General features: G+C 47.8%; 2 protein-coding genes across 7 annotated transcripts in view; one reads left to right on the top strand and one right to left on the bottom strand.

The window, feature by feature from the left end:
* Nucleotides 1-1,744: 1,744 nt before the first annotated feature.
* On the top strand, nt 1,745-12,835 carry dek (DEK proto-oncogene). Of its 5 annotated transcripts, none has more exons than XM_040030959.1 (12): nt 1,745-1,919; nt 5,393-5,546; nt 5,633-5,731; nt 5,821-5,930; nt 6,375-6,469; nt 7,178-7,307; nt 7,393-7,686; nt 7,784-7,906; nt 9,658-9,742; nt 10,812-11,011; nt 11,414-11,482; nt 12,505-12,835. In XM_040030959.1, exons 1-12 carry the CDS (start codon nt 1,818-1,820, stop codon nt 12,514-12,516), a joined length of 1,473 nt encoding a protein of 490 aa, XP_039886893.1. In that variant the 5' UTR covers nt 1,745-1,817; the 3' UTR covers nt 12,517-12,835. The 5 variants fall into 5 exon arrangements, with proteins under 5 accessions (XP_039886893.1, XP_039886892.1, XP_039886894.1 ...); XM_040030958.1 differs by having other exon boundaries at nt 1,748-1,919; nt 7,393-7,692; XM_040030960.1 differs by having other exon boundaries at nt 1,767-1,919; nt 7,393-7,692; nt 10,812-10,954.
* Nucleotides 12,836-18,142: 5,307 nt separating this feature from the next.
* The window catches only part of LOC120733008 (atrial natriuretic peptide receptor 1-like), a 68,252-nt gene continuing 58,639 nt past the window's right edge, over nt 18,143-27,755 (bottom strand). For both annotated transcript variants that reach the window (XM_040030981.1, XM_040030982.1), the window contains exons 16-22: nt 27,331-27,499; nt 25,806-25,952; nt 23,347-23,470; nt 22,097-22,165; nt 21,782-21,956; nt 20,680-20,778; nt 18,143-20,064 (exon numbers count right to left, since the gene is read on the bottom strand). In XM_040030981.1, coding sequence (XP_039886915.1) covers nt 19,919-20,064; nt 20,680-20,778; nt 21,782-21,956; nt 22,097-22,165; nt 23,347-23,470; nt 25,806-25,952; nt 27,331-27,499 — 929 coding nt within the window. In that variant the 3' untranslated portion in view covers nt 18,143-19,918. The remainder of the gene's footprint in view (nt 20,065-20,679; nt 20,779-21,781; nt 21,957-22,096; nt 22,166-23,346; nt 23,471-25,805; nt 25,953-27,330; nt 27,500-27,755) is intronic.

Genomic DNA, 27,755 nt, shown 5'->3' on the forward strand with positions numbered 1-27,755 from the left:
TATCAGGACTGAGTATCGTGGCTGAGTATCATGGCTGAGTATCAGGACTGAGTATCGTGGCTGAGTATCATGGCTGAGTATCAGGACTGAGTATCGTGGCTGAGTATCATGGCTGAGTATCAGGACTGAGTATCATGGCTGACTATCAGGGCTGAGTATCATGGCTGAGTATCATGGCTGAGTATCAGGACTGAGTATCGTGGCTGAGTATCATGGCTGAGTATCAGGACTGAGTATCATGGCTGAGTATCAGGACTGAGTATCAGGACTGAGTATCATGGCTGAGTATCAGGACTGAGTATCATGGCTGAGTATCGTGGCTGAGTATCAGGACTGAGTATCATGGCTGAGTATCGTGGCTGAATATCAGGACTGAGTATCATGGCTGAGTATCATGGCTGAGTATCAGGACTGAGTATCATGGCTGAGTATCGTGGCTGAGTATCAGGACTGAGTATCATGGCTGAGTATCGTGGCTGAGTATCAGGACTGAGTATCATGGCTGAGTATCATGGCTGAGTATCAGGACTGAGTATCATGGCTGAGTATCGTGGCTGAGTATCAGGACTGAGTATCGTGGCTGAGTATCAGGACTGAGTATCATGGAAACATGAAGAAAACAAATGATCTGTGCAGATTCCAGCTGTTGTTTCAGGACAAACTGTGAGGTCGTACTCCAGGATGGTTAAAGGAAGGACGTGATTTGTGTTTCAGCTCAAAGACGCAGGATGGTGATCAGCGTGATAACGCTGCACAGACACTGCAGAAGCTGCTCACACAGGAAATCATGGAACAGTGGATTTGAACAGCTGTGAGGTCATCGAGGGCCTGGAGCAGTAAGAGGACGGGTGTTGTATCGCAGGATGGCTCATCGGTTTGTTTCACTGACTCATTATTATGTTTTTCTTAATTTGGCCCTGAAACTCTTTGTTGTTTATAGACTAGATTCGCGCATTCAGCTCATATATTCAGTGTTAAAATAATTATTATAGGTAAAAACAGTCTACCTCGAACACGAAGCATAAAGAATGTGTACTCACCGTTTCAGGTGTAAAACACTCGGCTGGGCTCACACGCGTTTGCTGGCTTTATAAGTCAAAGTGGCGGTGATGCTGGCGGTGACGCGGGCCCTGCAGCATCGATACAAAATCAGTGTTTGGAGCCGACATTTACATAAAGTTTTATTTCTTAATCATTCTCGGTGTGCTTCACTCTGACACCACGAGGCTTCCGTCAGTAACAAATCTGCCTGCAGTGTAATCTGATTACTTCATTCCCTGCAGGCAGAATTCATGTTTTTTACAGTTTTGCTTTGAATTCTGATTGGACAGTTGACTCTGCCCACTGTGTGGGGTGAAGAGGAGAAGGCGGAGCAGCAACCACCCTGTTCCCGTCCACAGAGATGAAGACAAACATCCAAAGTGTGAAACTTGATAATAACGAGAGCGAGCTGGTGTGCAGCCATACACGGCATTAATCACCCTCCATACAGGACGCCCCTCTCTCTGAGATGCTGCTGCTGTTGCTAGGCAACAGTGCGACTGAGCCCGAGAATAAAAATGTGCTCCACTTTTGTGAGCCTCACAGACGCTGCTGCCACAGCGCCACCATGTGTCCGGCCTGGAAATGACCTGCATAGCAAATTCAAAAGTGTTAAATATGTTGGTGTTCGTACTTTAATTTGACTCACAGTTACAGTCTTTAAATGTAAGTCTGAGGTGTAAAATAATACTGTTAAAATCGAGTGTTTCTATATCAAATCTGGAGGCGTTACAATGGAAGCGTGAACTCTTGACCTCTGAACTCCTAAAGGGGCTATGACACTATATAGTAAATGCACAGACTCCGGCCCCAGCACCAAAGTGAAGCCGTTTCAGAACATTTCGCTCTACAGATTTCTGAGTTGTCTGCCATGCTTGGTAAGTCATTTTTTTCTGAGATTGTTTTAATTATTATTACTATCTTTTACTTTTGTGACTTTTTTTGAGTTGAGACAAAGCGGCGTGAAAGGCATTAGCCTCGCTGCTCGGTGAAATCTGTTGTTTGCAGCCAAACACTATAGCCTTGGAAAACAGCTTGTATATGAATATTCAGTCAGGTTTTGGCTCAATTACACCTAAAACAATGTTTAGATTGTTGACATAATGATGCTACGTGAAGCCTGAAAACCACCAAACCGACGTAGCAAACAGCAGAAGCGCTGACTGTGGGTCGACATCCCTGCAGAGTTTTGTGCACACGGTTTAGGTCAAAATGAAACAGACTGTTTTAAATGTAGTTCGGCATTAACTGTTGTCTGTGTTCTTCGGTTGTTTGAGAGAGCACCATGTTAACAAACGTGCTCTGATATTGGCTTTAAATATGGGCAATGGATTCGTATCTGGAACTGTCTTTTGGGAAAATACAAGCCACATGTTACTCAAAAATTATTCTTTTTTTTTTTGTACTGTGCTGCAATTAATTAGTACACAATTAATTTTTATTGACTCTGCACACAGGATATGCTTGGGTGGAGTTAGAGCTCCACAAAGTGATGAAGGGAGGACGTTCATATTGTACTGAAGAAAAGAGTAATGAGCGTGCTGTTTGCACTGACCAGCTCACCTATGTCCCTTTGATAAACAATATTCTAATGAAAGTCAGAACATGTACACGTGGTGCACAGTTCAAAACAAAGGTTTTTCCGAAAAACATGGCCTCTTTTTAATAAACGTTTGTTTCCAAAGGAATTTGTAAAATTTCAGAAGTTTTACAATGAATTAGAAGATAACTCCGATGTAGTTAAAATGAAACACTCTGTGAGAGTTAATATATATAAACTCTTAACACCTAGTTAGCATTAACAAGTGTTAAATGATCAACTCCAGACATATTTGGGATTTAACACTAAATCAGAGTTAAAAACTCTCCAAAAAGAGTTAAATTAACGCTCATGGTGTGGACCCACATAGACACTTTAATGTTGAAATCAAATCTGTCAGTGTTAACTTGGGCATGCTGGGTTTGCTGTGTGCTGATGGTTTCATGTCATGAAGCTGCAGACTGAGCGTGCTCACAGTCACGGTTTTAATTTGAAACTCTTCGCATACATTTCCTGTCAGGACTGACAGACGGTGGCGCCGCAGAGCCCTCGTCTTTCTGGGCCATAAAAAGTTCCAGTTCATAATTTGTGCTGCTGTGAGGAAAAGGAGGGAGGGGAAATCATAAAAGGCACTTTTTATTTTCAGACGTGTTGTTGTTGTTGTTTTTAAATGATTCAGATTCATTCTTGGACTCGTTTACAGCAGCTTTGTGTCGGCCTGAGAGGTTCCTGTTTTGGGGTCCTGATCTCTGTTTTTAGGTTCTGGTTCCTCTTTTGGGTTCTGGTTCTTTTTACTCTTATAGCCTGTCAAGTCTTTCCCTCCTCTGTAAGGTGGCCCCGCCCAATCTGTCCTCACCTGCTGTGATAGTGCTCACCTGTGCTCTGTCGTTCCTGTGTTTAAATCGTATTAAATTAATCCAATTTGATTAATTTTTATTGCTTAAAATGATCAGACTGTGTGACGTCAGCAGTGTCAAAGCTGCTGCGATGGTTCACATCATGTGATGTGACTCACGGCGTCCTGCAGTCAACGGTTCGACCCTCCAACCTGCCGGGGATCGAACAGTACAGGGAAGCGGGGCAGCTGTGACAGATGTGGAGCTACCAGCTGAAACTATCCTCCATTATTCCGATCGGCGCTGCATTTTCATTAAAGCGAATTCCTTTTGATTCGGTTAAGCCAGACTTTGTCCTCCTGGTTTCGTTTGGTCTGCATGAGTTACTTTCATGAAGACGTTTGAATGTTTCTGTCACTTTTGTAATTCATTTTTCATGCTGGGGGTAAAAGTCAGACAGCGACAGTAATAAACGACCCGAGACAGACTTTTATCCTTATTAAATATAATAAATGTGAGATAAAGGCAGTTTCTCTCTCATGAGGTGACATCTTTGTCTCCTTTGAGGCAGTAATATATATAATATATTCACAATATATATATTGTAATATATCTATATCACTAAAGCACTTCTGGATGGATGCAAACTGCATTTCGTTGCCCTGTACCTGTGCATGTGCAATGACAATAAAGTTGAATTCTATTCTATTCTATTCTATTCTAATCCATCATTTCATTACCAGCAGGACGAACATTAACAGCAGTATATTTGTTTTTGTTGATTTAGTCTTTGAGGTGTTCAGCACTTGTAGTTTTTATAAATAAGGAGTCTTGCTTTGTTCTTTTTATTTCATTTCTTCGATTGAAATGTTTTTCTCCTTTTTATTGCAGTTTTAGTTGATCGTTGTCTTAATCCTTTTTTTCCCGCCTGCAGTACTGCAGTGTGAACACAGGGGGCAGCAACGCGACGTCACCCGGGTTCGCGTCCCTTTAAGGACGCAACGGGTTTTACGTCATCGGAGAGAGATCCAATCGGTGGTCGCCTCCGCATGAGTCCCCGCCCCGTAGAGAAACCGCCATTACAAAATCAAAAACAGAGCTGACAGGTGATCGGCGGCTCGCGCGCAGTTTCGGGAGCAGGTGAGTGTTTCTCAGCTGTTGGTCCACTGTTTCTCCGCGGGATTCCGGAGGCTCGTGTGCGGCTGCGCCGGGCCGGTTTATCGGCGGGTTATGGCTCGGTGACTGTTGAGCGACTAACGGCGGCGTTAGCACGCGGTGCTAGCTGCAGCCGTCCGCCGATAAACGGTAACGGAAGGTTCACGTTTTCCATTCACTTGCGGACCGTCTGCGCACAGGTGACCGCCGGGTCAGCGGGCTCGGCGGCGAGGAGGGAGGAAGCTGCCGGGTAGCGCTCAGCCTGTTAGCGGCTAACTGCGCGCCAAGAATCCGCAAAGAGCGAAGAAACAAACAAAAGCCCGCAAAAATCCCCCAGAGTCAAACCTGAGTGTTCCTCACGAGCGCCTGCGCACACGGGGACAGGTGTTCACCCCCCACACACCTGCCCGCGTTTCATTCAGCGAACATTCACAGTAACGTTAAACTGGGCTCCAGGCATTGATGGCTAGCACCCGCGCTGCCAGACTCCGTTCAGAATTCAGCAGATTTTACAAAGAGACGCACCTGCCAGGTAAAACAGGAGTGACAGAGTGCAAGTGTCAACGTGATGGGGTCAGCGGACCTTTCGGCTCATGTCTCCACTCACTGTGTGTTAGTTTCTTCTCTCTGGGTGTGATTTTGATGCCGATGCTTTCACTGCTCAAAGAAAACTTAGGCATGTCTTCAGTTACACACATGGCAGCACACACCTCTCACAACCTCATGTGTGTGATGGCAGTGTACTGCTTCTGATTAGTCCAGGAGGAAGAATCCTGACCACATGCCCGCTGGTGTGTGTGTGTTTGTTTCTTGCCCCTAGGATTCGTGTAGTGTCGGCAACAGGTCAGACATGAGTGACGCAGCGGAGGAGGCAATGGACAGCTCCGCGGTGTCTGAGGAGGAGGTGGAGGACCAGCAGGAACCTTCACAGGAGGACCAGACGAGTCCCAATAAAAGAGGCTCCAAAATCTCAGGTAACGGGGATCAGATGGCGTGAGGGGGTCGGGCCTGTGGGCTGGCTCAGACCAGTGATTTATGTTTGAGTTTGTTTTGGTCGCAGCTGTGGGAGAAATCATCGAAGGGAAACGGGCAAAGAAGACTGTGGAGAGGCTCGACTTTCAGGCGCCGAAGCAAAGAGAGAAGCTCAAGATCGGAGACGGTGAGCGACGACGGGCCGTGGCCTCCACTGGTCTCAGCGTGACGTGTACGTGTCTGAACACTGCTGCTGTTCGTCTCTGTCGTTTTCAGGCAGCGGCGATAAATTGGGAGACATTCCTCGCACCAGCTACCAAATCACCAAGATGAAGCCGGCTGACCTGAAACCTCTGCACGCCATCCTGTTCGACAGACCTGGGAAGGTGGGAACGTTTAAACACACAAAACAGAAATCGGTTTTAAAAGCTGGATTACTCAGAGTAAATCCCGCTGATGGGGTTCTACTTCCTGCCACCTGCTGCTGTATCTGAGAGGACCTCTGCCCACGAGTTGGCAGCAAACACGTTCGCGCTGTGTTTCAGTCAGTGTGGTCCAAACTGAAACTGCCGACTGTGAGAGAAACTTTAGTTCTGAAACAAAAATAAAGATGTCTGAGCGGGAATGTCCGTGTGGGTCAGATCCTCTAAACGCAGGACAAAGGAGACGTGAACAAAACCGTAACGACGATCTCTTCATCGGTGAAACGTCCGGTCTGCTGCCGAGCAGCGTGCGCGCCCTGAGGGGACGTGGCCCCACGGCGCTCTGACCTGTGTACTGACCGTGTCAGGTGATCGGGCTGACTCTGAGCGCTGTTCCTTCTTTTTCAGATGGCGTTGATAAAGAAGAACCTGCGGCTGTTCAACGGCTTCGCCTTTGATGCCGACAGCGAGCAGTTTGCCAAAAAACGGGAAAAGCTTCTCAAGTAAGTGTGCGCTCAGTATTTCCATGACGGTAACCTACAGACAGAAGGTCAGAGGTCACGCAGCCGCTCGGTGCGTTTACGGGAGGTGGGGATTCGTGTGCTTGGGCAGGACGCCCCACGGATAATGCCGTTTAAACGACCTGCTGACCTTCATTCAAACAAAGGGTTGCTGGTTCGATTCCAGCTGGAGACGTGATTTACGAGTTTAAAACTGCCAAATCAAACACGGAGTCTCAGACACGTGACCTGTGACTTATCACCTGATCCGTGTGTCCACAAAGCTCCATCCATGCTCTGGGGGGGCGGAGCCTATCCCCAGTAACCATTGGGTGAGAGGCAGAGTACACCTGGACAGGTCGCCAGTCTGACAGGGCGTTTTTATTACCACGTAATATCAAACATGAATATGTGATGTATTACTGCAGTACTACCACTGTACCCCCCAGTGATGACTACAGAGGAGTCCGCAGAGCAGACTCCTGCTCTGCGTCACACCATCCTCAGCAAACACCCACTCGGACGTCTTCAGCTGCGTGTCTGAGCGCGCTCAGAGCCGGGGAGCCGTCGCATGGAGCAGTGACCTCTGAGCGTCGGACTTTAACGCGGCGGGCAGCGAGATCGATAAAAACCTTTTGCCGTGTTCGCGAAACCTTCATCTGTCCACGATGAAGCTCGTACTCTGGCTAACCGCTGACTCTCTCCGTGCAGGAACTCAAACTTCACAAACAGCAAGCTGAAGGTGGTCTGCAGCGTGCTGGATCTGGAGAAGAAAGGAACCCACTCGGACCTGGTGGACCGAATCCTGACCTTCCTCACTGCACCGAAGAACAGTGGCAAGGTGAGCTGAGCTACCTGTGGCGCCGAGACTCTCCTGGACCTGAACTTTTCAGTTTTTATTAAACGTGTCCTCTGACCTTCGGCAGCGGCTGCCAGTGAAGAAGAAGAGGAAATCGAAGAAGAAGCTGTCGGGCGACGACTCGATGGTGAAGAAGAAGAACAAAACCAAAACCGCCAGCTCGTCATCCAGCCCCAAGAAGTCCAAAACAGGAAGCAAGTCCAAAGCCATCGTCATGGACTCGAGCAGCGACGAAGACGACGATGAGGAAGACGAGAAGGCGGGAGCTTCGGCGGAGGCGGAAGGATCGGACGCCGAGGAAAAACCGTCAGAGAAAGAGGAGGAGGAGCAGTCTGACAAGTCTGAGGAGTCTGCGGAGGAGGTGGTGGTGAGCACAGAGTGAAGCAGGTGGAGCAGAAGGTGATCAGCTGACAGGAAACCATCTGACCTGTGTGTGTGTGTGTGTGTGTGTGTTCCAGTCCAAGTCCAGCAGAGGGAGTAAGCGAGCACGGACACCAGCGAAGAAGACGGGTCTTCCCAAAAAGCGATCAAAGAAGGAAGTTTCAGATGAGTCGGAGTCGGACAGCGATGCAGATGAGAAGGTAAACACGCGAGTAGGGCGATATGGCCAAAAATATATATCACGATATATATTTGAAAATTTGCGATAACGATATAACTGACGATGTAATTGATACGAGACAAAATACAACTCCACAACTTTACTACTGCAAAACCCCATCCATTTATTTCACTTAAACAAGCAGCTGTTTTATGTGCATTAAAGCTATATAAACATTTAACAGTGCAAATGCAAATTCTTTGCTGAAAGTTTAACCAAAAGGCATTTCCAGTAGAAATGGGCTGACATATCCTGAGCATAACCATGTATGATATCCACACAAGTTAAAAAGAGCTGCTTTGCTACATTAAACTGCAGTGTGCCAAATAAAAAAGTCAAATACGTATTTTTCGGACCATAAGGTGCACATAAGGGACATTAAGTGAAACCAATCAGTCAGATAAATCAAACTTTATTCAACTCATTCTTCTTGCTTCCTCCACTTCTGGAGGATCGTGGCTCAAGAGTTGGGAGTTCGTCTTGTAATCGGAAGGTTGCCGGTTCGAGCCTCGGCTCGGACAGTCTCGGTCGTTGTGTCCTTGGGCAAGACACTTCACCCGTTGCCGACTGGTGGTGGTCAGAAGGGCCGATGGCGCGATATGGCAGCCTCGCTTCTGTCAGTCTGCCCCAGGTTGTGGCTACAACTGTAGCTGCCTCCACCCGTGTGTGACTGTGTGTTGGGATGACTGGGTGTGTAAAGCGCTTTGGGGTCCCTAGGCGGGACTTGGCGTTCATCCTCCAGCTTCAGTGTTTATGTTATGCTAACATAGCTGTGTCGCTAGCATTCGTATATCATTATATACCAGCTATCCCAACTTCAGTAACCCTACAAACGTCACTGCTGTTTAGCTTTCTGTCTTCATTTATGTTGGAAGTGATAGCAGAGTGTACGTTTGAATTTTTTCAGCAGTCTCTCAGTCAGAACATGCTATATCATGCTTAGGTAACTAGCAAAACTAGCGAGCTAACTTCCTGCTAACTTCTAACTCCGTTAAATGTAATGAATCCTGTTTTCATGGATGCCTGGATGTTAAACTTCATAGTTCCACCTGGTAAAGCAGCAACACTGATCATTTTATTAAAGGTGAAAGAATTTAGACCGTTTTTAACTCTCAGTGATGTTTGTTTGACTTCGGGACCTTAAAGGACGGAGTTTAGGACCCAGATTACTCCCAGATTTACGAGCACCTTAGTCCGACACTGTGATGCAAGTTTGATTCACAATCTTTGAATCGGTCTGACGCAGCTGAAGCTTCCTCACGTTACAAACATGTCTTCATCCAGATGCAGGCTGATGTTCCCGGAACCACCGCCTGGACCACATCCTCCTCAGCAGCTCTCTGTGACCATCCTCTCGCTCTGCAGAGTCGATGATGGCGGCTGTAACAGCCATAATAGTGCGGTGTCTCCTTAAGACAGCCTAACTTGATGTTTAGTGATGTCACGAGTGCCCTCTGTAGAGTGTGGGAGAAGCGTGCCGCACACCTCATGTGTTTACCTCATTAACTCAGCGTAACGTTACGGGTTGTATGAACTCTGCTCGCTTCGTGTATGATGAGACCGCAGCCGTTCAGTCGGGCTTGTAAGGTTGGTGTTTATTAAAGGACAAACACTGTGGAATTCCCACTGCCACTATGGTCGCAAGCTTTTGACTGTCCTGCTGAGTGTGTCGGCTGCCTCGTCCTCTAACCACTGAATACAGCCCACGTTACATGATGATTTCTTTTCCAGCCCAGGAAGAAGAAAGCCGCTGCAGCCAAACCTGCGGCCAAGACGAAGAAGGCGGACAGCAGCAGCCACCGCAGGAACAACACAGGTGAGCTCGTCTCTGATAGGTTTGTAGCTTGAATCTATCCACTGGAACGTTGAAGACAATATAATTACACTGCAAAGCAAGACACAAGTAGGCAAGCTTCTTCATGTTTCTCGTGCACGGGAGAGAACCGGACAGGCACCGTTCCTTCGCTTGACCCCAGTTGCTCTCGTCCGTTCTCCCGTACCACTGTTCTTTTATTGAGGTTACATGAATATGCATAAGTTCATTAACATATGACGTCTACATACACACAAAGAGTACCGTGTGTGTGTGTGTGTGTGTGTGTGTGTGTGTGTGTGTGTGGACTGCTGATCAAAGAGTCAAACATCCTTGGTCAGGAAGAGGGTAGCCTCCCCCTCACCCTAGATGGTTCATCCTAGATAACACGGTGAGGAAGTCCTGCAGTTCATCTAAACAAAGAGCACTTAGACTAGAACAGACGCAACTACGTTAATCCTACCATAAAACAATAAGACACGGTATGACCTCTCATGCTCCCAAAGTGCTGTCTAATACACACAAAGTTTGCAGACTATCAAGGATCAAAACCTCTACCAATCTACAACTAATTACAAAACTCTAAGCATATATAAGTAAATATTTCTAAGCATAAATGACAATCAACAATACAAAACCTAACAGTCTCATCGATCAGTGTGATCTGTGATCAGACGTCTGCGGCGTCACGCTCGTGTTGATCCCAGGTGTGGGTCCGACGCAGGTAGCTCAAAGTTTAACGCCCAGTTTGCAGGTAAAAACCATAAATTTATGTTTCACAGCGAAGTGCTCACTGAGACTTTAGGTGACAACCGTTGACCTTGTTACCAAAATAAGAGCCCTCAGAAACGAGGCAGCTGAAGGTGTGACGAAGACTTCCTGTTCTGATGTTTACCCAGGCTCGTGCAAAACGTCCTGATTGGTCAGAATATGAGTCAGTTTAGTTCCTAATGAATTGGCCACTGCGTGTTTCGGAGCGACCTCCACAGTGAGGACGATGATGTCAGAGACCTGGCTGTAAATCTCCTGTTCTTCTTCTTCGTGTGTTTTTCTGCGGCTCGTCGTCGTGCAGCGGAGGACAGCTCGGACGACGACGAACCGCTGATCAAGATGGTGAAGAAGGGGCCGAGCGACGAGCAGCTGAAGGAGACGGTGCAGAGTCTGCTGAAGGAGGCCAACCTGGAGGAGATGACCATGAAGCAGATCTGCCAGAGGGTCAGTCTCCCTGCTTCTTGTGTTACCATGGTTACAGATGCTGAGCAGTGTGGACAGGTGGGGGCGTCACCCTCAGGCTGCAGCAGCTGTCCAAACATGTGGCTCGAGGGCCCAGAAAAGGCCTGCCCACACACACACACAGTGTCGGTACTCTAACTCTGACATAATGCTCCCTCTCACCCTCACCCAACTGTAACATGGGTGAGACTTTGTCTCAGACTTGCCTTCAGACTTGTGGGGACGGACACGTTGGTCCCCACAAGTAAACCAGCTGACTGAGGGGGTCGGGGGTTATTGCGTGTGTGTGTGTGTGTGTGCGCGCGTGCGCGCGCGCGCGCGTGTGTGTGTGCGCGCGTGTGTGTGTGCGCGCGCGTGTGTGTGTGCGCGCGCGTGTGTGTGTGCGCGCGCGTGTGTCACAGCTCAGTTTGTCTGACGGTGAAGCGTGACACTCTGTTCCAGGTATTTGACACGTACCCTGAGCACGACCTGAGCACCAAGAAGGACTTCATCAAACAGACCGTCAAATCTGTGAGTACACACACACACACACGCGCGCGCACACACGCGCTGTTCTTCCTGATGGTGTGGGGACATTAGTGCAGTGCTTTACTGTCCACAGTAAAGGGCAGCAGCAGGTCAGAGACGTGTCTGCCCCAGGCTTCATCTCTGAGCAGTCGCTGCATGCTGTGGGTCACATGTTTGTCATTCCTCAAAACAAGTACTCTATTACACAGAATACTCATTACATACTCTGTAATTATCATCCAACAATATAAACTGAGCTACAGTCGCACACACTGACACGGAGCCCATGACGACATGCACACAAAGAGACTTCAGAGCGGTCGTCACGGTGATTGTGAAACATGAGCAGGTGCAGGCGGGGCTGCAGCCTGACTGCTCACCTGTGTGTTACCTGCTGAAGCTCCAGCCCCGCTCACCAGCAGGGTCCTCTCTTTAAAAACCAAAACAGGAAGCGAGTCGGCGCGTCAGCATGTTTATCAAAAACACACGTGATATGTTAGAAACCATTTGATTGGCTGCTGCGTGTGGACACGTTTCTCATCCTGCAGCCACCTGAGCTGCCACCAAAACCCCGCCCACCTCGCTCGCTGTCACCGTTCAGTCTGCAAACAGGAAGTTCACAAACCGCCGTCATGTGTTGTTTTTCACTTTGTTTCTTTACGTTCATGTACAGAACTGTGCAAAAGTCTTGAGCCTCACAGGAGGAAACGCTGATGAAGGTCTGAGGAACAGGACCTCAGCATTACTGAAGTGGCGTAGCGTCACCCTGCACGTCCTCACGCTGAGCTGAAGGATCAAACTCTGTATTTACATGTGTGAAATCATACAGCTGTTCTAACACACGGTGGCTCAAGACCTTTGCACAGTACTGCAGCCGTTTAGCCATCAGAGCACAGACCCTGCCAGTTGGTGACCCCGCCTCTGCCACGCAGCGGTGCATCATGGGAACGGCGAGGGTTTGGGGTGCTCTGGTCTCACAGGTGAACCCTGCAGGTGTTCCTCAGCTGTGTTTTCTCTCCTCACAGCTCATCACATGAAGACGGGAAGGGAACGATCTCGGCCAGCAGCTCCTCCCCCCACGTCTGCTTTCTCTTTTATATACAACGTTTTTTTTATTCCTGCGTGGAGCTCTCACATGAACTCCTCACCGTTGTGTCGCCCGCTGTCGAGTCCAGAGCAGAAGCTGTTTGTCTGATGCGTGAGGAACAGGAAGTAAAGAGAGCGTGACTCTCTTACGACTCTGTTTGTCGTAGTCGAAGCTTTTCTCGAGTTTTCTTCTGTTGTTTTGTTCTCGTTTGAATCTTCTGAGATGTGCTGAAAAACTTTCTGATTAAAATTCTACCTTTTTTCAACAAACTCGTCTCCGAGCGCTTTCTAACCCACCAACTCCTCACAGCCACCAAACAGGAAACGGCAGCCTCAAACTCAGGAACAGGAAGTCTCCACCTGATCATCAGCGCTGCGTGGCGTTAGTTTCAGGGACTTCCTTAAAGCCTGGACATGTTTCAGGGCCGAAGTAATTCCAGAGTCACTAAGAATGAGGAAACACCGAGTGCAGACAGGAGCACCTGAGGAGACCAGTTCATTAACAAACAGAACTGATGCTCAATATTATAACAAGGCTGTGCAAAGTTACTTATGTTGGTAACATCAACAAAGGCGAGCGGAGACACGACAGCGATTGTTGTAGAAATCTGAGGACATGGGATTGTTTCGGCAGCAGTAAGGGATCGTTCAAACCGCGCTTTTCTCTCCTGAAACTAACGGATAACAGGACACCTTTCAGTGTTTGACTCTGAAGCTTACTGTGCAGCGCGCCGACTGTCTGCCGATGTTGTATTGACATGTTGATGACATGTGAGCAGCGACAAACAGGATCTGGGCTTTGACCGAACTGCTGAGTGCATACTGCATACTGTCAGAATCACTTGATGCTCTTCGCTGCCGTTCAGCTCTGCATCTCCAGGTGCAGGAAATGTTCCCGCCTCTCCTCAGGGTTGGAAATGTACTGCTCGTGTGTCTGAGTCGGATGCTTACATGCACGCCATCTGCGGGTTGGGGGGGTCCCTGCAACTCAGGGGACACAGGTTTTAGACGTGTCCTTGACCCAACACAGCTGATTTAAATGGCTAAACAACCTCCTTGATGTGTCCTGAAGTTCTCCAGAGACCTGGTAATGGACTAATCATGTGATTCAGGTGTGCTGACCCAGGGTGAGATCTAAAACCTGCAGGATACCGGCCCTTGGAGTTCCCCACCCTGAGCGTTCAATACAAAAATTGTATCCAGAGCTGTGAATATGATCCACTGATCCTCTAACACAGTCTTCATCTGCAGAAATCTGTGGTTTGCATCCTGCTGTGGTCTAAATACTCACAGATTACATCACCCATCGTGTGATTGTAAAACTCTGGAGCATCAAAAATTATTACGGCATCGTTTGGTTTGAATGTTTTAAGTTATTCACGCATGTTAATGGTGGAGCGCGCTCTTTCATTTTCTCTCAGGTCCTTTCTGGGTCTCATCCCGAGGAGATCGTTCCCACACTCGCAGCTGTGATTATTTTATTAGCTTTTACTAGACTGTGAAACACAAACAGCTCCTGCTGCTCACCGGCATTCATCAACGAATCACAGATCGGCATCTTCAGCTTCCCGTGACAGGAAGCAGCGCAAACAACACCGCAGGTAAAGGGACAACCTGAGTGCAGCTGTGGTAGGACGAGAGGAGTCAGGTGACAGGTGATGCTGTGGCGGCGTCCCAATCCAGCGACCGCACGCTTCGTAGTGTGCATTTGTAGACAGATTACGTCACAGCGACGTCTTTCGCTACTCGGGTTATAAGTCACTCAAATAACTTAAGGTAATTGTTTGGTTTTTTTCCGCGTTTTATTTGTTCCGGAGTAAATCGGTTTGGCTGAGATTAAAGTTATTAGATTAAATTAAACTTTATTAATCCATCGGTTGGGTTCCTCTGGGATTTTCGCTGAATAAACGTCAAAGTGTGAGACAGTCGAGAGTCTACACCAGTGTCTTGTTATATTTTAGATGGAAAGAGCAGACGGCCGAATTTATTAAACTCCTCCGAGACAGCGGTGACACAAATCTGAAGGCTAGACCGTCCCATTTCACAGCCTCGCACTTCCGGCCTTCTCAGTCTTCGAAGGACCCGGCCCACATAGGCCGGGAAGGCCGGGTCCTCCGAAGGATGCAGCCGACGTTTTGGGACACAGCTCCAATTCTAAGAGGCTGACAAATGCGTCCTTCATTTCCCCAAATTTGAAGTGTGGTCCGGTGTACACTTCGTGGTCCCATATATCCCACATTTCATAGCGCGGCGGTGGGTGTGGATATTTTGTTCGGAGAAAAAAAAACAAACAGCGGATGCCTGAAGCGGAGCAGCTGAAGAGTGAACTGTCAAAATTAAGTACTGAATATTATGTCAGTTATTTATGTGCAAATGTTTAATAATGAAGAACATCAAAACATGACTGTTGGCCACATGTCGGCACAGTTATGTGACATTAGTGACGTTTGTACCAACTTGGTTTTAAAGCCTTTAAATATGCACCGTTCGATAGTCGACCTTAATCTTACAGAGAATGTGATGATTTTGTGGATAATTAAAGTCAGTCATATATCCACAAACAACAAGCTGAAAGTCAGTGATGCTGCTCGGTTTGCAGTCCTGAATATCACGGCACAAGCAGGATTCACTGCACTGTTAATGTTAGCTGTGTTATATTGCTGCCTCTGTTCGGTGGTGTCGAGCCAAACGCACTTTAACGTGTGTTTGAACGAGCTCACGGTTCACTCGTTAAGCTGAAAGAAAGATGCTTTAAAAAAATACCAGATTCAAGTTTTTAAAGTTCCCTTTTTTAGCTTTGCTCCAGTATTTTTAATCATCTTTGAGATTTCTATTTAAACTTTTTCATATTATAACAATAAACCTTGAAACTAGCAGTGAGATGATTCGCTGATCGATTTCTTCCAGTTTTGGCTTCCTCTTTCTAAATCTTATGTGGCGAGATTGAATACTGAGAACACTGCAGCAGCTTCCTGCGCCTTACTGGAGCGGCAAGCAGAGCGACCACGGCCACCCTTATGGTTCATCCATCACGTCCGTGCTCGTCCCTTCAGGCTGAAGCGATGTGGTCTCCCTCAGGGATGCTTCAGTGATTTCATTTCATTTATTTGTTCATTTTCAGGCACAACAAATACCTATATTGAACATAAAATGCACAAAACAAAAATTGCCTGAAAAAGGAGTGGGACGAAGAAAAAACTTATTATCTGAGGGACAACGCCATTGAAGGACTTGGCAATGTGAACTTGAGATTGTCAGGTACCAAAGAACGCTGCTGAGAGTGAAGAATATCAAAAATAGACAAGCTCAATGTTCCCACGCTGTCGTTCTGCAGCATCACAGAGAAACGCTGTGTTTTGTTTTTTTTTTGTCCTCCGGACTGAAGTCCGACCCTGGACCTGAGCTCCGATCGTCTGGAGTGAAGCCTCGGTGAACCTCAGCTGTCGTCTGCTCACCACAGTGCAGAACATTGGCTTAAATCAGGCCTGAGGACGATGAACAAGAGTGTCTTTACATCACTTTCCCTGAAGGTTTGTCAGGTTACCATCTTTAAACGTGTTTTTAAGATGTAACGTAAGACTGATCGGTCTCAGTGGGTCTGACTCACTGATCAGTAATACCTAAAAAGGTTTAATGTACACAGTTTAAAAATATTTACAATGAGAAATTCTGCTCAAACAGATAAATGTGATGCAATGGTGTCCCACCAGGACACTGTAAAAACAGACATGTGTTCAAACGCTGACATTTCTACCCGCTGTTAAAGCGCAGGAAGCCTGAGTGGGAGCAGAAGCCGAGATTTTTTCAAGTTTTCCCTCCGTGTGTCAGGAGCCAGACTGCACGCTCACGTCTTCAACCCGGCTGCAACGGCCACGCCAAAACCGCCATGACGGGCGAAAGACTGTGACCCAGAATGTGATGTGAAAGTCATCACGTGACGCTCGCGACACAAGCAACGCGGCGAGCACAAAGACGGCGCCGTCACTCGTCTGATCCGGCCTTCACATTACCGCCATCTTGTGCCTGCAGTCGGCTGCTGATGTGAGTGAAGTTGGCCCCCCACCTTCTTCAAATCCAACAAAAGTGGTATCAAACGTTTGTGCTGCTTCTGTTTTAAAGATATTAATGAAAATGTAAAGGTCAAAAGGTCAACCAGCCCCCCCCCCCACATTACCCAAATAAAGAAAAATTGATGTCAAACCAGGGCCAATCAGAAACCATGGCTCACAGGTCAGGTTTAAATGCTCCTAAGGTTGAAAAATGCAGCCTTCAGAGCCGGGAATTAGGTGAGCCAAAGAACAGCAAGGGCAAACCTGTCACGTGGCATCAGCTACAGCAGAGATACTTGAGGCAGTGGCAAGGAATACAAACCATCACAGACTACAAGCCCACTCTGCAGACCGTGGTGACACAATCCCCAGACAGTGTGTGGAGATCCCTTGCCAAAATCAGTACCGTCGTTCCCACATGCCTCAAAGCCTCCACCATCATTACTGTACCCAAGAAGTCATCTACCTCCTGCTTTAAGGACTACCGTCCTGTCAAACTCACCTCCATCATTATGAAGTGCTTTGAACGGTTAGTCATGCATCAAATCAAATTATCGCTTTCGTCAAAACGCTCAAGTGATGATGGAATTTCAACTGCCCGCAGCCTGAGAGACAGCTTCGTCCATCGGGCTGTCAGGATGCTGACCATCTCTGAATCGAGAAGGGGGGCCCAAGGGTACATCTGTCACCATCTTACAATGCTGTGATTGTAGCCATTCCCCACTTTCTGTGAATGGTACTCATGGCCATTAATCAGTAGGCTTTGATTAGTTGTCATTGATCAATGGTCATAAGAATTTGCATACTAACAATCATGGAACTAACCCCCTAGCACTTTGTTCATTCAGTGGTGCTAGTTTCCTTCACTATGCAAATGTACTGTTTATAAGGTTGGGAAACTTGCAGTCAGCTGAGACTGAAGAAGTCACTTGGATGAGTGACGAAATGTTTCTCCCACTGAAAATGTCCAGATGAACAGAATCAACCTTTTGGGATTTACTTACCTGGATGATTAAGCACACATCAAGACGTTATTTTATTTAAATTTTTAAAATGTTAGCAGCACAAACAAAAATTTTTGCAGCACAAACGTTTGACATAAATTTTATTTGATTCCATTAATATGGGGGGACTGGTTGACCTCTGATGACCTCTAGAAATTTTCATTAATATCTTTAAAACAGAAGCAGCACAAACGTTTGATACCACTTTTGTTGGATTTGAAGAAGGTGGGGGGGCCAACTTCACTCACATGGCTGCTGTCATCGAAAGCTGTGCTTTCTCTGTAGCTGTGTCCGCTGTATGGACGGGTCCATCCCAGCTGAGAGGCGGGACCTAAACTGGATAAACTGGAGGTGTTTGACTGTAAACTGGTGAAAGTGTGCGAGTGTCCTCTGACGTCAGCTACAATCTGCACTTCCTGTGGAAACACAGCTAGCATTAGCATTAGCGAGGAAGCAAAGTTTAATTTGAGATGATTTCATTTTTTCACTTGAATTTCTCAGACATCAAAGTTAACCACACCACACACAGCTCGAGGCTTTTATTCAGACGATGGTGGGATTAAAATATGTTGATCTAGTTTCAATAAACAGAATATAAATTACTTTAAATGATCTGAAACATGTGCAGATGTTACAATGATCCATTCAACACTGATTGGTGAAAGTCTCTGATGTTCTCCAGCTGTTTGTGACGGCGCCTCACAGATGTGCGTTTGCTGTAGAGCAGCTGCAGAAGACGACAGTGTGCTCGGACACGTTGCAGCTCTGCAGTCTTTTGTTCCTCTCGGGCTCTGAAACGGCAGCGCGGTTTCCATGTTGATTCTTTGATCGTTGCGAGGTGACGTACGCTGATCTGGTTGCTTATTGAAGAACAGTCCCTAAACTCAGCGCTTTGTTTTTAGCTTCAGTGTTTTTCTGATGCACAGCGTCCTCTGTGGTATACGAGCCTGAGTCAGGAGCTCCTGGCTGCAGGGATGCAAACAGACAGCACGCAGCTGAGGGCCCGCGCTCACTCCTCACTTCACCCTGTGTGATAAAAACACTGATGCTTCTGAAACTTTGACCGTTTTTTCCTCACTGATGATATTTGGAGAACGCTGTAGTTCACAGATTAGATTGACTCCTTTGTCCCTCTGGCCGATCCGATGTGTTCGTCCCGTCGGGATATCGAACAAAATCAGGTGAAACAAACTCGACTTCACTGCAGTGAAACTGATTTATATACAGAGAGCAAACTGCTGAACAGCCTCCGTCAGCTCAGCTGTGCCGAGTCTCCCCAGAGGAAGCTAACCCACATCACTTCCTGCTTTTCTGCCCTATCAGGTGTTCTTCCTGTCATGGACGTCACATGAAAACAAGAGGCAAAGAGGAAGCAGGAGGACGTTAGCGTGGTTGTTATTTCAGGTATATAAAGCGTTCCCGTCGGTCCCTGCAGGTTCAGGCTCTTTTGGTCTTTACTCGCTCGAATCAGAGCAGCTCTGCATTTTTAACGTTGCACTTTACGCTGTCTCACCCTCACTGTGAGGAGGTCATCTTAAATGTGCAGCTCCACCAAATAAACGTGCTCAAAGCCGCTGACGTCAGAGGTTGTGGGAGGGGCTACAGCACAGATGTTCCTCCCACAGAAGCTGTGTTTTGCTTCTCAGGCCTCAGAGCAGGACAAACGGCGTCTCTCTGCTGTGGTGTGGGTGCTTCCTGTGTCTGGCCTCAGGGGGCAGTACTGAGCTCAGATTACACCCCACGTTAATGGTTAGCGCCGCTGACTCACAGCAACGAGGTTCCAGGTTCAAACCTGCTGGCTAGCCTTAGCCTCACCATCTTAGCAGGGCGGCGCCCTGTCCAGGTGCCCCTCCTCCAGTGACAGCAGGGACAGGAAATGAAGATGATGAATGCAGGGCCACATAAAAGTGAAGAAGAGGCAGCATGGTGAACGTCAGCGTGGAGAGACAAACTGCTCGGAGTACCAGCGGGACGATGGCGAAAAACTCTTTTTCCAGGACCGGAAAGCAGGACACTTTTGATCCGAGTGTGAGGAGAGTCCGGGTCCTCGTGTGCCTCCGTTCCCGTGTCACTTCCTCCCGTTCGACAGTCCCAATCCATCCAAAGTCCTTCTGCTCGGAGATGAGAAGCAGCAAGGAGGCGGCGAGCGCCCGAGTGAGTCCTCCTTTCCTTCAAGCTGTGCTCCCTTCTGTCCTTTCCTCGTCCCCTCATCTGTAGCGGTGTTACCCCTTATTCACTCCTCAGTTCCTTTCCTTGTTTCTTCCGTCCTCTCCTGTCGTCCTCCTGTTGACAGTGCTTTGTCATTGGCTATCGCTCTCTCCCAGCAGCCAATAGGTGGTCATCTTCCCTTTGCCCTTGATGTCGATTTCCCCTCGGAGCTCCAGCTGAAAGCAGTTGAACTCTAGCAGAACGTCTCGAGTCGCCGCCGACACGTGGATCTTCAGTGCTGCGCGCACACACACACACACACACACACACACACACACACACACACACACACACACACACACACACACACACACGTCATGTTTGGCAACAGCAGCAGGAATAAAAATGCTGCTTTAGGTTTTTCAGTCCAACCTGCAAAAATCGAATCTGCTGTTTATTTAAAGAACATCACTTTATTCTGAAGGGGCTTTAATAAATCTGCTTCCTGTTAATGAAGCTCAGCTGTTACACGTGTAATAGAGAAACTGTTCATGGAGCACAAACTGCAGTATCAGCTGACACTATACTCACTAAAGCCCGTCAACAGGGAAGCAACAGCCTGCAGAGGGCGCTGCTGCGTCAGCATTTACAGAGCGACGTCTTCGTTCACGTCTATCTATCGCGCCAAGTCACGTGACCTGGTCATCATATGTTTATTCAGTGTGATCGTTAACACGTGGATCTGAACCCATTTATTTTCCGTGTGAACACCTGAAGAATGCAGAGCTCAAAGTTCAATGTTCCCTCTGGATTAGTACTCGAGTACTTAGTTACAGTTCAGAGGTTTCAGGCTGAAACTGCAGCGTCAGGTTACATGTGCATCAGGTCACGTGACCTGTTTTTGTGCACGTACCTTCGCCAGTGGACTCCATACGTGATGACGTGTTGACGGTGTCGCCAAACAGGCAGTACCGAGGCATCTTGAGACCAACCACGCCTGCACACACGGGACCTGCAGAGGACACGGGGCGGTCACCACGTGTTTGTGTGTGTGTGTCAGTGTGAGTCTGTGTGTGTCAGTGTGTCCATGTGAGTCTGTGTGTGTGTGTCAGTGTGAGTCTGTGTGTGTGTGTGTGTGTGTGTGTGTGTGTGTGTGTGTGTCAGTGTGTCCGTGTGAGTCTGTGTGTGTCAGTGTGTCCGTGTGAGTCTGTGTGTGTCAGTGTGTCCATGTGAGTCTGCCTGTGTGTGTGTCAGTGTGTGTGTGTGAGTCTGTGTGTGTCAGTGTGTCCATGTGAGTCTGCCTGTGTGTGTGTCAGTGTGTGTGTGTGCGTCAGTGTGTGAGTCTGTGTATGTGTGCGTCAGTGTGTGCGTCAGTGTCTGTGTCAGTGTGAGTCTGTATGTGTGCGTCAGTGTGAGTCTGTGTATGTGTGCGTCAGTGTGAGTATGTGTGCGTGTGTGTCAGTGTCTGTGTCAGTGTGAGTATGTGTGCGTGTGTGTCAGTGTGAGTCTGCCTGTGTGTGTGAGTATGTGTCAGTGCCTGTGTGTGTGAGTGTGTGTCAGTGTCTGTGTCAGTGTGTCCGTGTGAGTCTGTCTGTGCGTGTGTCAGTGTGTGTGTGCGTGTGTCAGTGTGTGTGTGTGCGTCAGTGTGTGTGTGCGTGTGTGTGTATGTGTGTGTCAGTGTGAGTCTGTGTGCGTGTGTCAGTGTGAGTCTGCCTGTGTGTGTCAGTGTGTCCGTGTGAGTCTGTCTGTGTGTGTGAGTATGTGTGCGTCTGTGTCAGTGTGAGTCTGTGTATGCATGCGTGTGTGTCAGTGTGAGTCTGTGTATGCGTGCGTGTGTGTCAGTGTGAGTCTGTGTGTGTGTGTGAGTATGTGTGCGTGTGTGTCAGTGTGAGTCTGTATGTGTGTGTGTGCGTGTGAGTCTGTGTATGTGTGCGTCAGTGTGTGCGTCAGTGTGAGTCTGTGTATGTGTGCGTCAGTGTGTGTGTCAGTGTGAGTCTGTGTATGTGTGTTGTCACCGCTGTGAATGCCGATCCTCAGCTTTAGCTGCTGCTCGGGTCGATGGCGGATCTTGAAGGCTCTGACGGCGTCCAGCAGGGCGAGCGCCATGCGGGCGATCTCTCGGCCGTGCAGCTTCCCGTTCCTCACCGGCAGCCCCGACACCACCATGTAGGCGTCGCCGATGGTCTCCACCTGGCGGCGCCACAGCACCGTGACATCAGTTAGAGTCGCACTAAAAGTTGATCTTATTGTGAGTTGGTCTCCATGGCGATGCACTCTGTTGCTCAGAGTTGACCTGAGAACAGGTCGGAGGAAAGAAACGAGCCATTTACCTTGTAAACGTCAAAGTTGTCGATGATGGCGTCGAAGCAGGTGTAGAGGTCGTTGAGCAGAGTCACCACCTGCAGAGACATCAGCACGTCAGACTGAAGGACTGTGTTTGAGCGCCCCCTGCAGGCCGCTGGCTTTCAGTGTGTGAGAGAACATGTTAACACTTTATAATTCAGTGTGTTTTATTTGATACAACAGCGTGATTATAGATTTATACTTACAGGAACACTGACACGTGGTGTCAGGTTTGTACATCAAAGCACTTTATTTAATATTCATTACATTGATCTGCATGAAGCCCTGCCTGAGACGACTTACACGTTACTTAAACTTCCTGTATAATTATTTCTGACTGGTTTCCTCCTTATCCCAGTGTGTATTTGTAGGTAAATATAATTAGATTGTAATTTCAAATAAAATACACTGAAATTCCTTTTTAATTCCAAATCATACTCTTAGTCGCTATCCAAAAACCCTTACAAGGACAGGTGAGGGAGAATTTTCTAGATTAAATCTGTAAATGTACGCAGCGGCGTCCGGCCGGCCGAGGACGCCCCGTCTGCTGGGACATCGTTAATCGTGCTGCCTCATGAGTTACTGATCCCTGCAGTACAAATATGAGAATCTATTTCCACCTTTTATCCATCCGTTCTCTGCTTATCAGGGTCGCAGTGGGCTGGAGCCTGTCCCAGGTGTCTTAGGGCGAGAGGCGGGGCACACCCTGCACAGGTCGCCAGTCTGTGGCAGGGCTAACACACAGACAACCATTCACACCTATGGACAATTTAGAACGACCATAGCCTAACCCCACTACCTGCGTGTGGGAGGAAGCCGCAGTATCGATAAAGTTTCTCATTTCATTTACTCTCAAAAATGTTTCCTCTGGATTTTAGTCCCCTCGACCAGCCCATTGTTCTCCACGAATACGTTGTGCATGTGATTCTGAAATATGGATCTCGCCAGCCGCCCTCAGCCCGCGTGCTAACATGGTGGCAAGCATGCAGCGTCTGAACCTGCAGCAGAAACACCAGCGTGTCTGATAAGACACCTGCACTGCGCTGCAGGCGTTTGACACGTCAGTCACACGCAGCCCTGACGGCGTGACAGGACGCAGAGCCGATTTCAGAGTCCAAGCTCGGATTTGGGAGGATCAGGTGTCCGGTGCTACTCTCCGTCTGGCGTTCTGTGTTTGTGTCTTTGGACCTGGAAGCTGTGTGAGAAGTACTGAAGTACTCAGGTAAACTCGTCTCACCTCCATCGGCGTGCTCTCTGCGGAGATGGTGGTGAAGCCCACGATGTCGCTGAAGTAGATGGTGACCGAGTCGAAGGCTTCAGCCTGAACCGTCTCTCCACGCTTCAGCTGCTCGGCCACCGAACTGACAGAGAGACAATACGGTGCCATGAGTGTGTGAGCAGGGGGCTCCGCCCATAAAAAATGTCCGTGTGCACCTCGGGACCTTCACCACCTCTGCTGCTGGACATCCAATCCTGGATGCCCCTCTCTGACATGTGCGCTTGGTGCACACCCCTCACACGGACTCTTTTCCTCCCATCGGCAGACGCTATCGCAGCATCGGGGCCCGATCCTCCAGACTGCGAGACAGCTTTTTCCCACAAACCATCAGACTCCTGACCTCACTACCAGCTCCCCCACTCCCCCCACCACACACACCCACACAAACTAGTAACTGACTCTACTGGACTTCACACATCGCTGCCTTTGTAAACACAGACGCTGCTCTGTGGACAATCCTGCTCATGTTGGTCACTTTAAATCATTTATACTGTAAAACTGCTGCGTTGGTTATTTTAAACCACTTCAAAGTCACTTTAAATCTCATTTTATAAATTGTAAACGTTACATTTATTAACCCTTTTTACCTCAAAGTGTATATTTATTCTTACTCTTGCTGTATTTATTGTTGTTGGAACTGGAGCCTTGTCATCTGTCTCTCTATATACTGAACTGCATATAGCAGAGATGACAACAAAGTTTACTTTGAGGTCAACACTATAGGACAAGAATCGAGAACCGGTTCCCAGTAGTTCAGTTCCTTGGAATTATCGGTCTACCTGCTTTTCAGTTCTTGCACTCCAGCTACAATCAGCTGACGTCAGCTTGTGTGCTGGAGGAAAAGAGCTGCGCAGCGTGCAGCGTGGATACAGACATTACTAAGGACGATAGCGTAATAGTGAAGCGGAAGATCCATCCAGGCCGCTAACACGACTGCCTGCAAGCGCAGACGGCATGCTAACGCTAAGCTAGCCAAAAACCCAGAGAGACGAGCAGCGCGTATGCAGACCTGAGCCCAGCAGCCAGAGCCTGAACAGGTAACAAAGAGGTGAGGCTGCAGCCTCTGTGTCTACCTGTCAATGTTTATAGAATCACCATGACGACCGCTTTAAAGTCTCTTCAGGATCTGTGTTGGTGTGTGCGACTGTTATTTTGTAACAGCCCAGTAATGTAACGAGTATTCAAACCAAATACTTTCTCCTGGGAGTAATTAAGTAACATACTGCATTACTTTTTTATTCTGTGTAATGATTACTTTTTTTAAGTAACGACTGCAACACTGAGCCAATGAGAACCCAGCGAGACTCAATACAACGGTCAATAATCAATAATGATATCAATAATCTTTAAGTTATTATCAGTTCTAGTCGCCACAGACCTCAAACTCACACCAAGACCATCGCTGTGTTTCAAATCGACCCCGCCTTCACATCGAGGGTCACCACAGCCGAAGAGCGCTGCGTCCAGCATTCAGACAAATATCTGACAGGCTCGAGCATCGAGGCGCAGGTGTGAGAGCGGGACTACAGGTGTGCGGACTCATCCCAGGGTCACACCTGTGCACAGCTGGGCAGTCTGAAGAGGGGAACGCCTCTTTCTGTTTACACCAACCATCTGTGCCTCCACCCAGCAGACCCTCCAAAGTACACGGCAGGAGGAGTATGCTGTTATTTTGGTGTAAAAAAATTTGCAAGGACAAATGTTGCATTTTGAGAAGAAAATAATTTTATGAGAAGAAAAATAATTGCTGCGTGCAAGAAATTTGTTTCAGTGTTTGCTGTCACACACACGAGCTCACCAGCTACTAGCCAGATCCAGCAGAGCGGTTTGGTTCAAACTAGCTTAAAACCAACAATGCTCTTTAAAAAGTCTATATTTAAAAACAAATAATTAAACATACTAACTGCAAAGGGGTTTAGCTACACTCTGGACCGTGTTTCTGGAACGCAGTAGCTGTCGAGCTGATTGGAGACCAAAACAGCCAATCAGAATTTTTGCATCCAAGTCTGTGATTGGCTGGTTTTGTGGCACATTTGTAACGCTGTACAGAGAGTTGAGCGTGCAGAGATGTTGAGAGCAGGTCTGCAGACGTCTGTGAGCACACAGAGCGGCTGTTACTGTGTGTTTATGGACATTAGCAAACACTGAAACACATTTCCTGCATGCGGCGATGAGTTTGCTTCGCGCAAAATAATTTTCTCCTCAAAATGCAACATTTGTACTTGCAAACATTTTATTTACGTGCGCTCAGAATAGACGCACAAAAATAACGCCATAGACGAGCGGCCCATACATCACTCCCACAATTGCACATGCTCAGAACCCAGCTGTGAGGAAGATGTCCAAAGGTGCACCTGAGGAGGAGGAGGGTATGTTTACTGTAGAGCCGCACTGTGTGCAGTAATTGCAGTACTGACTGTGGTAGTATCTGGTACAGCAGGGCTTCGGCCTTGCGTTTCTCCTCGTGGTACGCCTGCGTTCGCTCCTCCACCAGCTCCTCCAGGTTGTTGGCGTACTGCTCCATCCGGGACAGGAGGTTGTCCAGGATGTTGGTCCGTGACTCCCTGAAAAACACACACATGGTGTTCTGGGTGGGCAAAAACCAAGCGTGGGCTCGTGTCCACTTTACTATCAGTTCAGTTTTATTTACACAGCGCCAAATCACAACAACAGACGCATTGAGGCGATTTATATTGTAAGGTCGACCCTGCAATAATGCATACAGAGAAAAACCCAACAATCATATGACCCCCTATGAGCAGCACTTTGTTGAGAGTGGGAAGGAAAAACTCCCTTTTAACAGGAAGAAACCTCCAGCAGAACCAGGCTCAGGGAGGGGCGGGGCCATCTGCTGTGATTGGTTGGGGTGAGAGAAGGAAGACAGGATAAAGACATGCTGTGGAAGAGAGACAGAGGTTAATAACAGGTATGATTCAATGCAGAGAGGTCTGTTAACACATAGTGAGTGAGAAAGGTGACTGGAAAGGAAAAACTCAATGCATCATGGGAATCCCCGGCAGCCTACGTCTACTGCAGCATAACTAAGGGAGGATTCAGGGTCACCTGGTCCAGCCCTAACTATATGCTTTAGCAAAAAGGAAAGTTTGAAGCCTAATCTTAAAAGTAGAGATAGTGTCTGTCTCCTGAATCCAAACTGGAAGCTGGTTCCACAGAAGAGGGGCCTGAAAACTGAAGGCTCCGCCTCCCATTCTACTTTTAAATACTCTAGGAACAACAAGTAGGCCTGCAGAGCGAGAGCGAAGTGCTCTAATAGGGTGATATGGTACTACAAGGTCATTAAGATAAGATGGGGCCTGATTATTTAAGACCTTGTATGGGAGGAGCAGGATTTTGAATTCTGGATTTAACAGGAAGCCAAAACAGGAGAAATCTGCTCTCTCTTTCTAGTCCCTGTCAGGACTCTTGCTGCAGCATTTTGGATCAGCTGAAGGATTTTCAGGGAGTTTTTAGGACTTCCTGATAATAATGAATTACAGTCGTCCAGCCTGGAAGTAATAAATGCATGAACTAGTTTTTCAGCGTCACTCTGAGACAGGATATTTCTAACTTTAGAGATGTTGCACAAATGGAAGAAAGCAGTCTTACATATTTGTTTAATATGTGCGTTGAAGGACGTGTCCTGGTCAAAAATGACTCCAAGGTTCCTCACAGTGTTACTGGAGGCCAAGGTAATGCCATCCAGAGTAAGAATCTGCTTAGATACCATATTTCTAAGATTTTCAGGGCCGAGTACAATAACCTCAGTTTGATCTGAATGAAGAAGCAGAAAGTTAGCGGCCATCCAGGTCTTTCAGATGGAGATGTTTCACTCTGTAAACACACAAATGCAGTTTTGGGTGTTGTTCCCTGTGTGGCCACAGGATGTCACTGATGCACCACCCTGAAACTGCCCGCTGTCCGCTCTGCGGTTTCAGGTCTTACTTGTTCTGTTTGCGCAGCAGCACTCGGATCTGGTTGAACTCGGGTCTCTCCGTCGGCTCTTCGGCCCAGCAGCGCTCCATCAGCTGACCCAGCTCAGGGCGGTCACTCTGCGAGTCGATGGTCGGCCTCAGGCAGGGCCACTCCCCCAGAATCACGCGGTCCACGATCTCTGCACAGAAACAGTTCAGCACATTCAGCGCAGTGAACCTTAAACTACCAGCTCATTGGTGATTTCAGGTGGAGCGCTGGCGTTGGTGCACACGTGAGCCGCTCGAGGATGAGCAGCACAGTCTTTGGCCATGTCTCTGTAAAAATGTCAGCAGAGTTAAAAACATGTTTCATGAAATGTGTCGAGCACCATCCTGTTTAACGCAACTTTAAAGTGACACATTTAACTGGTGTTAAACATGGATTTGATCTGTGAC

The sequence above is a fragment of the Simochromis diagramma genome, unplaced genomic scaffold (assembly GCF_900408965.1).
Source record: "Simochromis diagramma unplaced genomic scaffold, fSimDia1.1 OVJJ01000361.1, whole genome shotgun sequence".
NCBI classification, from domain to species: Eukaryota; Metazoa; Chordata; class Actinopteri; order Cichliformes; family Cichlidae; genus Simochromis; species Simochromis diagramma.

Coding starts and splice junctions, on each gene's coding strand:
- dek (XM_040030958.1), top strand. CDS start 1,818: ATGACACTATATAGTAAATGCACAGACTCCGGCCCCAGCACCAAAGTG. Junction 1,920..5,392: donor TGAGTTGTCTGCCATGCTTG/GTAAGTCATTTT, acceptor TCTTGCCCCTAG/GATTCGTGTAGTGTCGGCAA. Junction 5,732..5,820: donor GAAGCTCAAGATCGGAGACG/GTGAGCGACGAC, acceptor TGTCGTTTTCAG/GCAGCGGCGATAAATTGGGA.